Consider the following 18,506-nt stretch of genomic DNA (forward strand, 5'->3'; position numbering starts at 1 on the left):
TTTTACACCGTGACGTCATTTGACAGCTCCTGTGCACTGTTTACATAGTCTTCGTCGATTGTCGACGAATTTCCCCGAACAAAATCGAGGACCGCATCAAACTGTGCTAAGTCCATGTAAATAGTGCACTCCTTTCTAACCTCCAAATCGAGTCGACGTAAAACCTAATTACGAATACACTCAACCCCCGGTGGTTCGTCACTTTCTCGTTTGACACTTTTTTAGTTTGTACTCCGTTGGTTGGTCAAAGTCAAACTAAAAAGTGACGAACTGTCACTTTTTACACGGCGCTCACGCACACTATCAAAACAAACGTTTGGTAGTGTGTGTGAACTCCGTGTAAAAGGGGTGTCAAACTAAAAAGTGACCCCGTTCGTTTGACAACAGTTGGTGTCAAACCATCGGGGTTTGAGTGTAGTTCAATTTGAAGTTTATTCTGACTTAAATGAAACATGCTTGTGGAACTCGAAAAGCAAAATGACATTTGCAGACATGATGTTTCATTTCAGTTTGCTTAACATGATAACATCGAGGATAACATAGTAGATTTAACCTTTGGTTTCAGCTGGGATTTCTCGTGAACAAGCTGTTTATGTGTAGTTCGCGTTCGTGTTTTAAAAACCGAACAAGTACATGTTGACGAAACAAGCACAGAAAGTTATAAAAATTGGGTACTAAAGCCCTATGTAAATTTTTATGTACAACGGTAAAAAACACGATCAAAACCATTTCTCATCACTTTTTTCATTTTAATGCAAAAATAAATAAAAAATGACTAGACAACGTTTATCTAACCCAGTTCAGAATCTTGTGGTCATGAGTTGTTATGACATGTTCAACAAACGTTCTCTATGCAAGGGGAAAGTGGGGCAAGTGTAACAAGCTAAAGAAATGCTCGTTATAACCCATTAAAAACGTTGAAAAATCTGTCGGATTTTTTTTATAATCATCTTATTCCAAGTCTTGACTAAGACTTTGATAGAACAAGTTTTTAAAAAATCCAGTTTTTTAATGTAAAAAATCGATTTTAAAATTTTTGATTTTCCGTACGTTCTACTCAACTAGTGGGGCAAGACGAACAACCCGTTGGGGCAAGAGGAACAAGGCATGAAACAACATGTTAATTTGCTAGCAATTGTACTGTTATCACTTAGATACATCAGATTAGAATGTATTTGAAACGTTTCTATCATTTTTAGATTAAATAATAATATTTTACTAAATGTTTTATCGTTTTTACGAAAACAAATTATTACTTTTATGATAAATAGTAATTTTTCATAATATCGCTAGATTCTGTATGGACATTTTTTTTAAAATAATTGTTTATCAGTTTTCAAGTACTTTATGTATTTATTTCCCAATGAAATATTTTTTTGCAGTAATTCGATTTTTTTCCATACTAAAAATCCATATGGTACACTTGCCCCACCTGAACAAGATTTTTGAAAAGCTCTCAACAAAAATAACTAAAAGTTAAATCCTACTTTATAATAAGTGCAAGTCATTGACTTATCTAGGAAAAATAGCATTTTGATTAAATGAGCCTCAAAACGAACCCTAAGCCTTATTTTGTACTTTCCAAATATTATAAGAAAACTAAGTTTTGAAAAAAACCTTATTAAATCTTATGCCCCGTGACGTTTACGTCGTTTTGGCGGTTATGTGGTAGTAGAATCAGTTAATTGCATTGCTAGCAACAATTCCTCATACTGGAAATAATCAAAATTTTAAAAATTACGGCCGTACGAGCGATTGTTCCTCTTGTCCCATATGGTCGTCTTGCCCCACCTTCCCCTATGTCTTGCACTTGCATAACTAACTCAAAACACGCACTTTTCTAACGGATGCAGAGATGTTCAACAACAGAAAAAGCGCTTTTTCCAGCGTTCAAAGGTTCTCGGGGACGTTCAGAAACATGGTAGATGAGTTCAACAACCAGTTCGGAAATCACATGGCGAAAAAATGGGATCCATTCCAGGACAGAAAATCCAAGAATTTTCTTCACTCAAGAAATGTTGTTGAGAGTATATTTCAAAAATGCTAATTACCTAAGTATTTTGGAAAAAGTAAAACTTGATTCTGGATCCGGTTAAAATTAAGATTAGGAATCGGGTGAAAATTGTAATATGTGATGCAGAATATTATTCTTAAAACGCTTACCCACGAAAAGATGCAGAATTATTCCGGACCTCCGGTCACCAGGACGAAAAAGCCCCGTTGGACATCGTCATCACACTCGCGGAAAAACGACCATTGAACCACTTCCTAAAGTGTTACAGCGGAAGGACAACCGACGCGGTGATTAAAATGCGGTTTCAGTTAATCGAATGTACATAAAAGCGCGTGTATTTATTTTAGTTACTTTTCAAGAACATGAGTCGAAGTGAAGCTTCCCTCCAAAACAGCGTTTGACAGCTAACGCCGTTGAACCGTTGAACGCGCGCACTGGCGACGCACAAAAGTGGGGGCTAACATGTGGCAAGGGGTTGCACACTCAATGCTTCCCAGATCCGGATCGGAGTAGACTCAATAATTTTGAAAACACATGACTTAAACCTCGACTACTTCAAAAGCTAATGTATGAATAACCAAGGTTAGTTTGAAACAGTTTTTGGACAAATTTTTAAATTCAGAGTTTTTTTTTAAAAGGACCAATAAACTATTGTCTTTCATATGTTTATAGGACCTATTAAAAAAAAACTCTTGAAATGTGTCATTGAAGGTACCATCGAGTATCGGTATCATTGTTGATTGAGGTGAATAAACCGATTTTGAATATAATCACCCAAAATAGTTCATTCACATTATCACAATTTCAGTTGTTTCAAGACAACATTTCATAGAGTTATCTACGTGCGCATGTATTGCGTGTACGTATACAAAAAGATTGAGGTTAAATTTTGTACTCGCCAGCAAAACAAATGATGTGCTAGTGTGCGTGAGAGCAGCCTTAGATAACTCTATGCAGTCTGAATCAGCTTTGGATGTGTTGTGTGCGCGTTTACAAAATTTTGTTTCCGTTACAAACCATTTCACCACTTCACAAAAGTAACCTCATCTTTCACACCGGGGCTACTCGCGCTTTGACAGCTGACAGCTGCCGCCACCCCAACCCATCAAAACAAAAACAGCGCCGCAGCATGCGCGCAAGCGAAACGTCAAACAAAAGTGTTTACATCTCCCTCACTCTCACATCACATTACGAGGGGTGTGCCATCTCCCTCACTCAAACACTGTTTCTCCGCGGTCTGTTTTCGACTTGTTCGCCGCCGCCGCCGTCAGTCCGTTGAGAGTCGCCGTGCTGAGTAGAACGCGCGGCTGTTTGTTTTTTAATTCATCCGACAGGCAAAATTGATTGCTTGCTTTTGTTGGCTGTGTGCGCGCGACCCGGCGATCAAAGTCGATTTTTTGGATCGCGTGAATGTGTGTGTGTACGAGTGTGAGTACGACTGATTAACACACTTTTTCATTCAGAATCCGTTAGCGTTCTGAAAAGTTTTTGGTGAAAATTGAAGAAAGTTCTTTTTTCCGAGCAGAATAATTTCCTTCCGTGCCTGCTGCGTGTGCGCGCGCCTTTCGGTGTGTGTGCGGAGCAGGTGTGTGTGCAAGAGTGTTGGTGTGAGTCGCGACGGCCAGAAAATAAAAAGGCAAGAAATTTTTGATGGTGATTTTTGAAGAGAATTCCTTCTTCTGTTTTTATTTAGAGAAAAAGTGAAAGAAAGTGCTTTTAATTACGGGTAAATTTTTAGCAATCGAAGCAAACCAAGTGCGAGTGCGTGCGAAATTTTACTGAAAAGAATCTAGAGAGGAAAACAAGAGTGTTTTAAATTTAATCGAAGGAGCCGCGTGAAAACCTGACTTCGAGTTATTATTCGGAGGGTGTGTCTCTGTGTGTGAGTCCGGTGGTCCGGGGGCCATTTCAGGGTTACCAGCCGGTCCGTAATCGACTGCTTTCGGCCGCAAACCTGCCGAGATAGTGAAAAATACCAAAAAGTCCTTGATAAGTTTGTGCCAAAGTTTTAAAAGGACTCCACCCCGAAAATCAAAAAAAGGTTCCCAACCTCCCAGATGAGCGGCTAGAATATGGCCGTGGCTTGTCTAAAGACCGGCAGCAACCAGTTCTATTCGTCCTCGTCGTCAAACGCGGGGTCGATTCTGTCCGGAACGTCGTCCTCCTCGGTAACGATCGGCGGGGGAAGTGGGGCCAGCAGTATGAACAGTACCGGAGGGGGAGCAATCGGGGGTCACCTGCAGAGCCAGCTGACCCGGTCGCTGGAGCGCATCCTCGAGGATGCGAACCTCAGCGGCGAGCTGAAGCTCAGTGGGCGCAAGCTGAAGGACTTCCCGAAGGCGGCCGGAAAGTTCAACCTGAGCGATACGGTTATTGCAGGTGAGTTTTGTTGTTTTTATTGTCTGGGATTCATTTTCTTCCTTATTTCAAAAGTGTCCCCAAGTGACCACCTTTAATCCTTTCCGGAATAGTGTAAATAGCATGACCGTAATTTTTCATATTTTTCAAATTCATAAAGTTTGATATGACGGATGATATGGTTTCTTCTATATTTCGGAAATGTCCCCTGGCGGCAACTGGTAACCAGTTCCGGCGTGGCCGGTATAAGACAATTTCAATTTCATGAAGTTTGATATGCAACATGATTGGGTTTCATCAAAGTAGTAAAGATGGCCGTTTTTCCGGTATACGGGAACCGGTTCCGGGTTAACCGGAACTGGTCAATAAGATTCGAAAACGGTTAGGCACTCGTGTTTTGTGTTTTTTAGTAAGTTTTATGGATCAATTTTAACTGTCGTAAGTGTAATGGTTTTGCATATAAGTAATAGTAATAGTAATAGTAATTTTATTTGGCAACGATATCCTGTTAGTTAGACTTTTTATCAGGGCAAGGATGGAAGTGAAAAACCGTAAAAAATAACTTTTCGGATGTTCCGGAACCGTTAGGTCATCTGGCCTTAACATTAATTTTTTTGGCCAAAGAATACAAAAATACCTGTCGAATTTAACCCAGAGCATTGTGATTGGTTGAAATTTGCCGGAGATACGCAGGTCGTCAAAGTTAGAGTCTCAAAAAGATTTTTTTTGTTGTAGCAGGTTCCCGTTGACCACAATGACCAAATCTGGGTGTCCAGGTTGGTTTCGGAAAGAGGCTAAGCTTTCATTTGAGGTCAATAGAACAAGATTTGGTCAAAAGTTTAATTGTCTGTATATTTTTTAAAGTTTGGGGTCGAAAAATACTCTAATGCCTTAAAATTAACTATTTTTTATGAACGCTCCCCTAGGGGTCGTTAAAAGTTCATCTGTTATTGACGTAGGACTATTTCAAATGTTTAAATGATATAAATTCAATGTATGAAAATCTTAAGGCTCTAGCATTTGTATAACTAAAGATACAGTCCAGACTCGATTATTCGAAGTTCTCAGAATTTTTTTCCTTTGAATAAACAAATCACAAAAAAAAAAAAAAAAATACTTTTACGTTGACTAATTTTGGGTCGTTGAGCTCAAAAAGGACCCTAAAAGTGCGCTAAAATGAAGATGGTGTAATAATGAGAAAATGCCTTTTTCAAAAAATCAGGCCATCAAAGAAAACTTCGGATAATTTAAACATCGGATAATCGATTCTAATAAGCAAAGCGAATTTATTTTTTTGTCAAATGTTTAGCTTAGTTCAATATAAATCAAGCTTAAGCATAGCAAAAAGCTCAACACACCTTCTTTTTTAAAAAAAAAATCAAAGTCTTAGGCTTGATTTGAAATTTGAAATATTTTTTAATTAAAAGAGCAGACAATTTTGCCATTTTTCATTTTAATTCAATTTGGTTTTATTAGTGAATAATCAAGTTAAAATAGGTTATTTTGAAGTAAATAACAAAATTTTTGAGTTCCTTTCAGCTGTGTTTTTCATCATAATCCATTTTGAACAACAACAATTTTTCGGAAAATCAATTTTCCACTCAATTTTACGATCTGGACCACTGTGCACTGAGAATAAATAATTTTCACAAGTTTTTAAATTCTAAAAATCTTTGATCTAAAAATTCGCCGACATTCCATCTTTCACCAATTTGTGATCTTTAAGGGGTTACATACATGTAGAAAATCACAAAATTTTATATTACAGAATATTTGTTAAATCCACTCAAAAGATGATTATTAAACACTCCTGAAAGTTTCATGAAGATATCTCATGATTAAACTGAGTAAGAGACGATTTCTCGGGTGAGTTTTCAAAAAGCCGTAAGAGCCACCGTGACCTCCGACACTAATTTTCATTTTTCTCCAAATTGAAACAAAATTTCATTTATCTTGAATGTAGATCACTTGAAGGACGTGTAGATGCACAATCTCATGCATTTTTGAAATTGTTTTTTCTTAAGTAGGTCGAGTACCGTAGCAAAAAGGGCTTTGTTTTTGAAAACTAATCCGAGATTTAAGCTCAAAATTTTGCCATCCGCAAAGCGGGCTGTCAAACTTTTTTGGCGTTTTTCTCTAATCCCCGAGTTGATTTACGGGTGCCCCAATATCTCGAGATGGGATCGACCAAATTGGCTGAAATTTGAGGTGAAGACTCTCAAGATGTATCCCGTGTACATGACAAAGCCCAATTTTTAAAATTTGCTTTTTAAAAAAATACCAAAATCAAAAACTAACGACTTTCTATATAAAAAACGCAAAAATATTTTTATCATTTTTTTAAATAAACTTTTTGAAAATCGGGCTTCGTCATGCACACGGAATCGGTTTAACGAGTCTTCACTTTTTTGCCGATATACATGGATGTAACCCGTTAAATAGCATTGGAAAATGCCTTGAAAAAATTGCAAAAAAAAAAACGAAAAAATATTTACCTAAAAACGCTTCTATCCTAAAAAAGGGAAAAAAAAGTTTTGCAAGTTTGAATTAGCACCTAAAAATAAATTGTTAAATTTTATATGACAATATGTTCCATATTTTATAACAACTTTTTTTAAATTTAATTGCTTGTTTGCTTTGGCCAATGCTTTTTTAATTAGATTTTTTGCAATTCCACTGTGAAACTGTCAACTTTTCTTGTCCTTCTGAAGAAACGAAACGGCCTACTTTTCCCTACCAAAAATAACAGAATGGAAAATTAATACCTTTCAATAACATTGCTGAAAAGTTCTACTTTTCAGCACTGAAATGGGTACTGAAAAGTTGAATTTTTCAACACTAGTATCGAAAAGTAACATTTTTCAATATTTTTTTGTTTTGAACGATAAATTTACTAAACACATGAATGTTCGACATAAAATTCCATTAAAGAAGCGTTTTTCGGAATTGCAAAAAATGTTGCGTTGAAAAGAATTTAAAAAGAATTTAAAATAGTAGTTTATGCAACTCGTTAAAAAAAAAAAAAAATAAACTAATAAACTATTAATAATAAACTATTTTAAATTGTTTTTAAATTCTTTTCAACGCAAATTATTCAATAAAATATCGAAAACCTGTGAAAATCTGAATTAAAATTTTTTCTCATATAAACACTCAGCGATATTACTCGTAAAAGAAAACTTGACAATTCGTGACAAGATTCGTAAACTTAAGTTGGAACAATTTAAAAAATAATAATGATTTAGTGCTCCAAGTTACGGTTTATTTTGAAAATGTTTTTAAAACGTTCAAGTCATAAACTTTAAATTGAAATTATGAGGCTGTGAATCTTTAGATCAATCCTTCATTGTCCCAAATTCCATTTCTTTCTAAATCATTTTTTAACAGTTTGTTATGCTCTGGGGTCAAATCAGCGTCAAAGTGTACGGATTTTTGCTAAGCAAGATTTGGTAGCCTTAAAAACCCAACTCCCGTTCTTAAAAAAACAAAAACTACCTCTGCCACGTGTTTGCCTCGAAAAAAAAACACACTACACTTTTTTCAACTCCCTTTTCGAAAAAAAGAAATATAGCGAACAAACCTAGCGCGCTTAAGAATTGTTTACAAAGCATTATATTAATCAACCCATCACACACGCCGGGGCTCGACATGATAGCAGCGCGGAGTCAGTAAAGAAAAAAGAGCAGATATATGGAAACAGTTGTCACCAGGAATGTGGAAACCTCCTGGCTTCATTTCGAGTTTTACGTAACGTGCGCTTTGGATGCAGGCATGATTGGGGTTCGTGTTGGGGCGGTACAGTTTTGAACTTTTTTTTTTCTTTTCTTTCTTCGTTTAATGAAGAAGCCCTTCTTGCGTTTTAGTATGCACATGAAGTTCACGTTGATGAATCAGCTCGAACGCCGACACGGGAAACAAGTTGAACGTGTTTCTTTATTTTTTGTGTCGTTGAAGAAATTTACATCAAACGAATGTAATTGTCAACTGTGTCAAGCTTGTTGCAGGCGAAGAACTTCTTGACTTGAACGAGGTCGTCTCCGCAGGTATTACCTTGCCGTGTAGCTACCAAAAACGAGTCACAATAAAATTGCGTCGTCTTCCAGCAGGCAGGCCCGTAAAAGGAAACTGGAATCGACCGACGACGACGACGATGGCCAAGAAACGTCACGACATGAGGAATTCGATAAAAGTCTGATGTACGAGCAACGGGATATTGGTCCGACGTGTCCTTCAAGCAATTGCGCGTAGAACTTGTGTCCCAAAAAGGACGATTCTTGAAGAATGACCTCAAAAGTGCGGCTAATAGTCGGAACCTCAAACCGCAACAAAGTTTCCACGATCAATTACGGGCGGATGATGGTCATAGAACTTGCAAACTGTTCGGAGAGAGAGTGGAAAGAAGGCATTGCCCTGCCCCGGAACTGTTGCTGGCGCCAACGATTCTCGGCGACGCCGAGTCTCTCCGATACACTATGTGGAAGTCACTGCTGTTTTGTCTTTGCCAGATAGACCGTGACGTAAAAGCATGGTGACCAAACTAGGAGAAAAAATCTTAATTTCAGGTAATTTCAGAATTTTAAATTTTGATTTGTTATTGTTAGAGTTCTCTGACTGTAGGAAAGCCACACCTCATAACAAGACTTCTGGCATCGAATGCTTCTTCTAAATCATAGTGACCTTCGTGGTCAACATTCTTGCAGTTCTATTCACCTTTTTATTGATTTTTTTTATTTTTAATCCGGCTGAAACTTTTTTGGTGCCTTCGGTATGCCCAAAGAAGCCATTTTGCATCATTAGTTTGTCCATTTAATTTTCCATACAAATTTGACAGCTGTCGATACAAAAATGATGTATTAAAATTCAAAAATCTGTATATTAAAAAAAAATTGATCGATTTGATGTCTTCGGCAAAGTTGTAGGTATGAATAAGGACTACACTGAAAAAAATAATACACGGTAATTTTTTTTTTGGTGATTTTTAATTTCACTTTTTGTCACTAAAAGTTGATTTGCAAAAAAAAAAACACTTTTTTTATTTTTTGATATATTTTTGCCAAACTTTTCATAAATTTTCAGAACGGGCAAAAAATCTTTGACCGAGTTTGAATTTATGAATCAATACTGATTTTTTTTCAAAAAATCGAAATATTGGTCGCTTAAAAAAAAACAAAAAAAAAATGAAACATTCGTGAAATTTTCCGATCATTTCGAAAACAATATTTAATTTTTTGAAATCAAGACTAACATTTCAAAAGGGCGCAATATTAAATGTTTAGCCCTTTTGAAATGTTAGTCTTCAGCAATCAAATTGTCTAAGAATATTGAATTGACCATTGTGGCACCCCCTACAGTGTGGTGCAGACCCGTTATGCTATGCTATGCTATGCTATGCTAGCCCTTTTGAAATGTTAGTCTTCATTTCCCAGATTAGTTTTCAAAAAGACGTAAGAGCCATTGGTAAACAAAGCCCTTTTTGCAACGGTACTCGACCTACTTACGAAAAAACAATTTCCAAAATGCTTGAGATTGTTCATCTACACGTCCTTGAAGTGCTCTACATTAAAGATAAATGAAATTTTGTTTCAATTTGGAGAAAAATGAAAATTAGTGTCGGAGGTCACGGTGGCTCTTACGACTTTTTGAAAACTCACCCGAGATTTAAACTTATTGAAAATATTGTTTTCGAAGAGAGCGGAAAATTTCACGAATGTTTCACATATTAACAATGAAAATCAGACCATTAGTTGCTGAGTAATCGACATTAGAAATTGGTGAATTGTTTGGGTGAGACTTATAAATATAAAGTTTCGTGTTTTTAAATCTTTACATGGCAATATCTCAGCAACTTAAAAGGTCGTATCAATAAAGTTAAAAAAGCTAAATATAGAGAATTTTATCAGCCTTCCAAAAATATTTTTTTTCAAAAGTGAGCAAACATGGACACTTATTTAAAAAAATTAATAACTGGGACTATTTTCAAAAAAAGTTACCTAAAAATGGCATTAACTTAAAAACGGTGCCCTTTATCAAAATTTAATCGAAAAATGAAGTTGACCAATATTTCGATTTTTTTTTTAAATAATCAGTATTGATTCAAAAATTCATAAATCGGTCAAAGATTTTTTGCCCGTTCTAAAAATTTCTGGAAAGTTGGCATTTGATGTTCCCTAAAACATATCGAAAAATAAAAAAATTAGTGTTTTATTTTGCAAATCAAATTTTGGTGTCAAAAAGTGAGATTGAAAATAACCAACATTTTTTTTACCGTTTATATTTTTTTCAGTGTAGTCCTTATCCATACCTACAACTTACCAAATCGATCAAAAAATTCCTTAAAAAGATACATATTTTTGAATTTTATTATATCATTTTTGTATGGACAGTTGTCAAATTTGTATGGAAAATTATATGGACAAACAAATGATGCAAAATAGCATCTTTGGGCATACCGAAGGTACCAAAAAAGTTTCAGCCGGATTTATAAATACAAAAAAATCGAATGACCGAAATCTCAGAGAATTTCTCTTAAACTTTAGTCTTTAGATATCCTTAAAATCTCAAACATATTTGCAAGCCTGCACCATGCAATCGAAAAGACGCTCGTACGACGATTCCTGACCGGTTGATAACGCCACATAGAACATAGTACAGAGAACAACGCAGACACCACAAAAGTGTGTGTGTGTGTGTGTGTGTGTGTATGTGTGTGCGAAAAAGCTCACGAGCAAAATGGTTCCATGTTATACATGGGACTTTTTGTCCTATCCCGACAACGCCCCGTGGGAATGCTGGGAAGCCGAGCTAAACGACACGTTGACGTTCCCATATTCGTTGTCTCAAAGTCTCTGCATGGCCTGAGGGGGCATCAAACACAGAATGAGTGATAAAAAAGCACGATTGCTGGGCGCTGAAGTGAGCTGGTTTATCTTTCAGGGAGCAGGTGCTCGAAGCGTTGGAAAGGATGAATTACCCTGAATGAGGAAGATGTATTACGGGGATTCTGGTGAACATCCGGACATCAGTTGGATCCGGTGCAGGGCTTCTCGTCTGAAGTACATTGACCGTATGGAGTCTAGTGTAAGCTATGCACATTAATCATGCGGTCTTCTTCGTGTTTCGTAACTTCAACATACGTTTATCTCGATAATAAGACCAGCTTGTATTGCTTGTGAGCAAGTATGAGCAGGTATAAATAGTAGGATCATAGATTGAAGATCATTCAACTATCCTCAGCTGAGTTTTCGATAGTCTTTAAAGTCGTCAGAATTCTATATCGATCTACCTTAAAATTGCTGGTCGTAATCCCAGCAGAACATCAAGTCAAATTCCAGCAAAATTGGGGAGCCAACTTTCCTCGAAAAGGACTCAAACTTCCGTCCATGTCATCGTGTGCCAATCTAGTGCGTAAATATGATGGCCGGCCGGCATTACAAACTCCCCACCGCAGTGACGAAGCCGTGACGCAACCGGGTGGCTATCCTTAGCAGGGCAGTAAAAAGCACCATTAACGATTTCGGTGAAAAAGAGCAATTTTGGTGGGGGGAAAGCGTAAACATTGGGGAATGATAAATGATAGCGATGATTACAGCCCGGCAGCAGGTTTTGGGCTAGAGTTTTTGCTGGGGAGTGTCGCCAGCGCTACTGTCTGTCAGTCCGGGGGAAGGGGGATCTTTAAGTTTTGTGAATGGAAAAAAGGAAGATTGTTGGATTACTTTTAGAGCATAACAGTTTACTGTTGTTGTCTTATTGAACTGTGAATATCTTAGATTTCACAACTCAACAATTTTGAAGATGATGTCAGTAAACGCTCCAGTTTCATCAAGGAATGATAGATTTGGGCTCTCTGAACACGCCCCAATCAACAGAATTGAATTTTATCGAATTCCCTGCCAATAAATAAAATTGTAAATTTCGGGTATAAATAGTTTGGAATCATCTTAAGCAACCATGCGCACCCACGTTTATCTGGGGAGTAGTATCATTTATACCCGAAATTTACAATTTTATTACTGGCAGGTAATTCACTAAAATTCAATTCTGTCGATTGGAGCGTGTTCATGGTGCTTAAATCAATCATACCTTGACGACACTGATGCGTTTACTGACATTTACTTTTAAAATGTCGAGTTGTGAATAAAACTTTATATTTCTTGGCTTTAAAAACTTTTGAAACAAAAAAAAAAAACGATTTCTTATGATATGTTGAAACAAAAATAACCATTCAAGTCCGGGAATCAATTCCCCTCCTTCAACAACCACAAAAAAACGCCACTTAAAATTCCATCACCGTGAAAAGCACTTTTCCAGTCCAGCAGCAGCAGCCATGAAAGGACCCGTCGACTTGTGCTTGAAAACAGGTGCAATTTGCTTCCTTCTTACCTTCCGGCGAGCGACACCACCACTCTTTTATGCAAGTCTAGAACGACGACCGCTAGACAGCCCACGGCCACCAGAAAGGGCTTTTCGGTCGCGCAGACACACCCACACAAATGAAGGCTGAATGAATACCCACAAAAAAAGTGAAGAAAGGACTTTGGAGGGAAGCTCGTCGTTTTGTAATATACATACAAAGCTTGGGCTATTTTTAGACCTGGGTGTAATTAGCCGTAAAGCATTCCATTGCTGGGACCAGGAGGAAGAAAGGACCGGTGTTCGCGACGTCCTGTGTCCGGCTAGCCGGCCAGACTAAAACTAATTGATTTTTAATGATTACACTGCAGATTTGCGTTGGTGGTGGTGGGGGTGGTTGGTCCCGTTTATTCTACAGTCAATTGATTTTTTGGTTTTCTACTGTGTGCTTTCGATGCACAGAAAAAAAAATCATGGTAATATTACATCTGGGAAGGGATACATCTTTTATGTCAGAAAAAAATGTGTAATTTTACCTCTGAAAATGTGTAATTTTACCACTATTCTGGTGTAATGTCGCTTTTTCAGTCAAAATCGAGTTAAAATTACATCATAAAAGAGGTAATTTTCAACCTACCAAAATTACAGCTTCCAAATTTACAATATTTTTTTACTGTGTGGGTTATGCCCACAAATGATTTAAAATATTTAAGTATTCCAGTATTCCACAAACTCGTTTTCCGACTCCGACCTTTATTGATAGCGACTCCGACTCCTCATCTCCGACTTTCTGAAGATTCAGTGACTCCGACTTCGCTTTCGGTTTTTCAGAAATTGCGATTCGTGCTTTTTAAAGTTGCCAACTTAACGAACTCCGATGGTCCACATTTTCTGGCACTGATCCTTCCCTTGGAATCATGCCATTCCATCACACCGGAGAACGCCAATCTATTCCCCGGCTGTGTGTCCCACATACGGGGCCCACTTTCTAGTCGCCAACCACAAACTTCATCACACTCTATCCGCCGCTTGACCTTCGCGCCTCCTCCGCCAGAACGAATCACCGAATCGATTACCCCGCGCGGCTTTAATTTAATGGCCATGTCCTAGAAATCGGCGTGGCAAAATTTCCACCAACCGTAGATAAATTGGACTCCATTCGGTTCTATCGCGAGATGGCTCTTGGGCTGTGAGCCCGGATATTGAAATCGAGCCCGGGTTGCGCTCCCATTATCGGTGACGTTGGTTACCTCTCCAGGGTCTTCCCGATATCGCAACGGCGTTAATGACCGGTTGTAATCGCCTGGTAGTAGAACAGTAGAAGCAATGCGCGACAACATCAAAACAAATTACTCGCGAGATCTAAAGTCGTCGCCGTCGTGCTAACTTGTCGTACGTGCATTTTGGGCCAAATTGAGTTAAGAACGCCATTTTTGTGCAGCTCACAATGCCTCATCTTTTGACCTTTACAGATCCCCAAAATTCGATTTCAATCCTGAGATATTCAATGAAAACCAAAACAGCTCCGAAAATTTTTGTCACTCTACATATAAAAGAAGTTTCAATCCTGTCGTGCTATCTTGTCACTCTCTGAAAATTGATGTAAGTGCGACAAAGGGCAAAGGGATTTCAGGTCAGGATGCGTTTGACGCACGTACAAGTTAGACTACCGTGAACATTTTTAATTATAACTCGGGACTCCAGCAACCAACTTCAACCAAACTTCGGGGCAATGCACAGAATGGTCAGCCAAACAAAACGTGTTCGTTATTGTTTACATTGCGTGATTTCGTTTTTGTTTATTCAAGGTCAAACATTAAAACGCGTTTTTCTCGGAACGTCAAAATGGCGGGTGCGACATGATAGCACGACGACGTCGAAGTGGCCAACCCCGTTGAACCCCGCGTCAAATATTACTTTGACATTGGAGGCAATTACGGACTTTGTGTGGCGAGATCGTCCCGCGGGTGAGATTTTAATCAAATGTACAACGGGTGCGCTCGTCGCAGATATTCAACGCCTCGTCACTAAATTGAAAGCAGTTGCTTGCAAAACGAGGGCTCGCGCGATTTTGAATGCCGACTGCACCGGATCGGTATCGCACGGTGATAAATGGAATTGAATTTTTCACTTCGTGAACACGACTTTCTTGACATTCATCAAGTCCCTTCGGGGGGGAGGGTTAGCCGTCCAGACTTTTGTAGTGTGAGCAGTCTGGTCAGCGCCCGGTTGCATACATTAGGGCGGGGGCCCGTGCGTGACTTGCCGAACGAACGGTAGTCTGGACAGTTTCAAGAAACACGCAATATGCCGTTAATGCTTTCAGAACTGTAATGAGTCTCCATCAATTTGCTTCTCCAACACTCGCTGATGAAGAACTTCTAAGCTGTCCCTGGCAAGAAAATCCAGACGGAATCAAGCGTTGGCAATCATGGCTCAATTGTCACGAACGAAGCAAACCTAATCCCGGCCACATCCATCACCCGAGAGGGCCGCTTCTAATGTCATATTAATTAATAGCTTCCCGCAGGACTGTTTCCTTCAATAAAGCAACAGCAGAACCCAACAGTAGCCGCCGTTGCTTGGGTCACATTCCAAGCAAATCGATCTTCAAGCTTCTCTTCCGTGCACGCCATCACGAAGCAGCACGAACCGAGGCGGAGAGTTCAGGTTCAGGGCAACCTGGCCTGACCGACTTGTGCTACTTTTTCCCATCCAGATTTGTTTTAGTGCCTGGTAGAGTGTCGTTTGGCACGCGATCCGCTTGTAAACAGCACCGGTTATTTTTACTTCATCGCGGGTCGTCACCGGTTACAAGCCCGCACCGGCGGTGCTCGGATGTTCCCGCGGTGAGTGACGTCTACCCTGGCTGTTTTTCGGCTGAAATGCTAATTCGTGTTTCCGCTTTCGGTACGGGGCAAGTTTTAATTGGATTTATTGCACAGAACTTGAAGGACTCGAGTGAAACTTTTCTAGGTCGTACCATTTCATGAAGACTTGAGGTACTTGAAACTCACCTGAAAGTGGAAGAAAGGAAAAAAACAAAACTTTAATTACACGCGTTAGCTTAGTGAACACAATTTCATAACACGAGTACGCCCTCGCCCAGACGCAGGAAGTCTACACACGAAAAGCAGATTAGCCCGCGCCGCCTAATCACCTAAGCATTACGAGAAAATGGACGTAAGCCATTAAATGGATACCTTCTCCATCTGGCTTCGGCGGTGAAGTTACGACAAAGTTAACGAACTCGGAATAAGGTAGCAACCTCCCCCTCAACTCTCGACCAGCACCTGTAAGACCTTATTTCGATGAAGATGCGCTGTGTGCACTTTGCGGTCTATACTCGAGAGCAAATAATTACATTTATAACCTCACTTTCGATGAAAGGTTTAATTACGGCGGCCACAAGTGCGTGGTCATCAAGCAGCCCCCTATGGGCTTCGATGGGTACACCGGAAAATGGGAGGGGGTTTCTATCCCTTAACATATTTTTTGTATTTTTTTCTTTAGAAAAAGCAAGTTTACAAAAATACAAAAAATAAATACAAAAATATAAAATGCCAAAAATATAAAATGCCAAAAAAACCAAAAAAAAAACAAAAAATACCAAAAAAATACCAAAAATACCAAAAATACCAAAAATACCAAAAATACCAAAAATACCAAAAATACCAAAAATACCAAAAATACCAAAAATACCAAAAATACCAAAAATACCAAAAATACCAAAAATACCAAAAATACCAAAAATACCAAAAATACCAAAAATGCCAAAATACCAAAATGCCAAAATACCAAAATATCAGAATACCAAAATACCAAAATACCAAAATACCAAAATACCAAAAATACCAAAAATACCAAAAATACCAAAAATACCAAAAATACCAAAAATACTAAAAATACCAAAAATACCAAAAATACCAAAAATACTAAAAATACTAAAAATACCAAAAATATCAGAAATACCAAAAATACCAAAAATACCAAAAATACCAAAAATACCAAAAATACTAAAAATACTAAAAATACTAAAAATACCAAAAATACCAAAAATTCCAGAAATACCAAAAATACCACAAATACCACAAATATCACAAATACCAAAAATACCACAAATACCACAAATACCACAAATACTACAAATACTACAAATACCACAAATACCAAAAATACCAAAATTACCAAAAATACCAAAAATACCAAAAATACCAAAAATACCAAAAATACCAAAAATACCAAAAATACCAAAAATACCAAAAATACCAAAAATACCAAAAATACCAAAAATACCAAAAATACCAAAAATACCAAAAATACCAAAAATACCAAAAATACCAAAAATACCAAAAAAATCAAAAATACCAAAAATACCAAAAATACCAAAAATACCAAAAATACCACAAATACCACAAATACCACAAATATCACAAATACCACAAATACCACAAATACCACAAATACCACAAATACCACAAATACCACAAATACTAAAAATACTACAAATACCACAAATACCAAAAATACAAAACAATGACATCATATTTTTTTTTTGTATATTCAAACTGCTTTGAAATTTCCAGCTGTCAAAATGTCAAAATGCTTATTTATCGTGTTGGTTGTCGTTTTAGCAATCAGGGTCTGTTATTCTAGCAATTCCAAATTGGCAAATTTAGCTAACATTTTAGCTGTTTGTTGACTCTTAAATTCTGATGCTTTCCTGCCAATAATCATTTTATAATCATTTAGAAGATTTTAGGCTATTTTTTCTATTACTCCTACTCTGAAACGGACTGATTGGATACCACAAATACCACAAATATCACAAATACCACAAATACCACAAATACCATAAATACCACAAATACCAAAAATACCAAAAATACCAAAAATACCAAAAATACCAAAAATACCAAAAATACCAAAAATACCAAAAATATCAAAAATACCAAAAATACCAAAAATACCAAAAATACCAAAAATACCACAAATACCACAAATACCACAAATACCACAAATACCACAAATACTACAAATACCACAAATACCACAAATACCAAAAATACAAAACAATGACATCATATTTTTTTTTGTAATTTCAAACTGCTTTGAAATTTCCAGCTGTCAAAATGTCAAAATGCTTATTTATCGTGTTGGTTGTCGTTTTAGCAATCAGGGTCTGCTATTCTAGCAATTCCAAATTGGCAAATTTAGCTAACATTTTAGCTGTTTGTTGACTCTTGAATTCTGATGCTTTCCTGCCAATAATCATTTTATAATCATTTAGAAGATTTTAGGCTATTTTTTCTATTACTCCTACTTTGAAACTCGCCCTTTAAGGGTTACCTCACCCCGTAAAAGGTGAAAGAGAGAAGCATCTAATGGGCACGGGGTATCCGATGCGTTCCGCGTGCTCTATTGGTCCACTTTGTGCACCGCCAGCCAACATCAACAAAGTTGACGCGAGCGCTAAAACGTCCATAAAACCGAAAGTGGAAAAAAGCTTACATTTTAGTGCGATACTAAATGCGGGAACCCTTTTGAATACAATGAAGCTGATGGTGCGAACAACTAAACAGACAGAAATAAAGTGTTCAATTGGTCGAATGGTGGAATCTAAAGTAGAACAAATAGGTGGTTGCTTCGGGAAAAAAGGTAGGGACGTGAATGGTCTTTTGTGGGGCGCAGCTGAAATGGCCATTTAATTGCGTGGCCGCGCGCGAATTTGAATCGCGGACTGATTGGATCGATTCAGATCGAATGTACTTGGAAAGAAGTAGAG

The 18,506-nt window shown here is 37.7% G+C and overlaps 1 protein-coding gene across 4 annotated transcripts in view; it reads left to right on the forward strand.

Annotated features, from left to right (window-relative positions):
* The first annotated feature begins 3,296 nt into the window (after nucleotides 1-3,296).
* The window catches only part of LOC6046031 (leucine-rich repeat and calponin homology domain-containing protein), a 108,684-nt gene continuing 93,474 nt past the window's right edge, over nucleotides 3,297-18,506 (forward strand). For 3 of the 4 annotated variants that reach the window (XM_038250435.1, XM_038250432.1, XM_038250434.1), the window contains exon 1: nucleotides 3,297-4,393. In XM_038250435.1, the coding sequence (XP_038106363.1) occupies nucleotides 4,087-4,393 (307 nt within the window). In that variant the 5' untranslated portion in view covers nucleotides 3,297-4,086. The remainder of the gene's footprint in view (nucleotides 4,394-18,506) is intronic. The other variant, XM_038250433.1, reaches the window with a different exon arrangement.

The sequence above is a fragment of the Culex quinquefasciatus genome, chromosome 2 (genome assembly GCF_015732765.1).
Source record: "Culex quinquefasciatus strain JHB chromosome 2, VPISU_Cqui_1.0_pri_paternal, whole genome shotgun sequence".
In the NCBI taxonomy this organism is placed as follows: domain Eukaryota; kingdom Metazoa; phylum Arthropoda; class Insecta; order Diptera; family Culicidae; genus Culex; species Culex quinquefasciatus.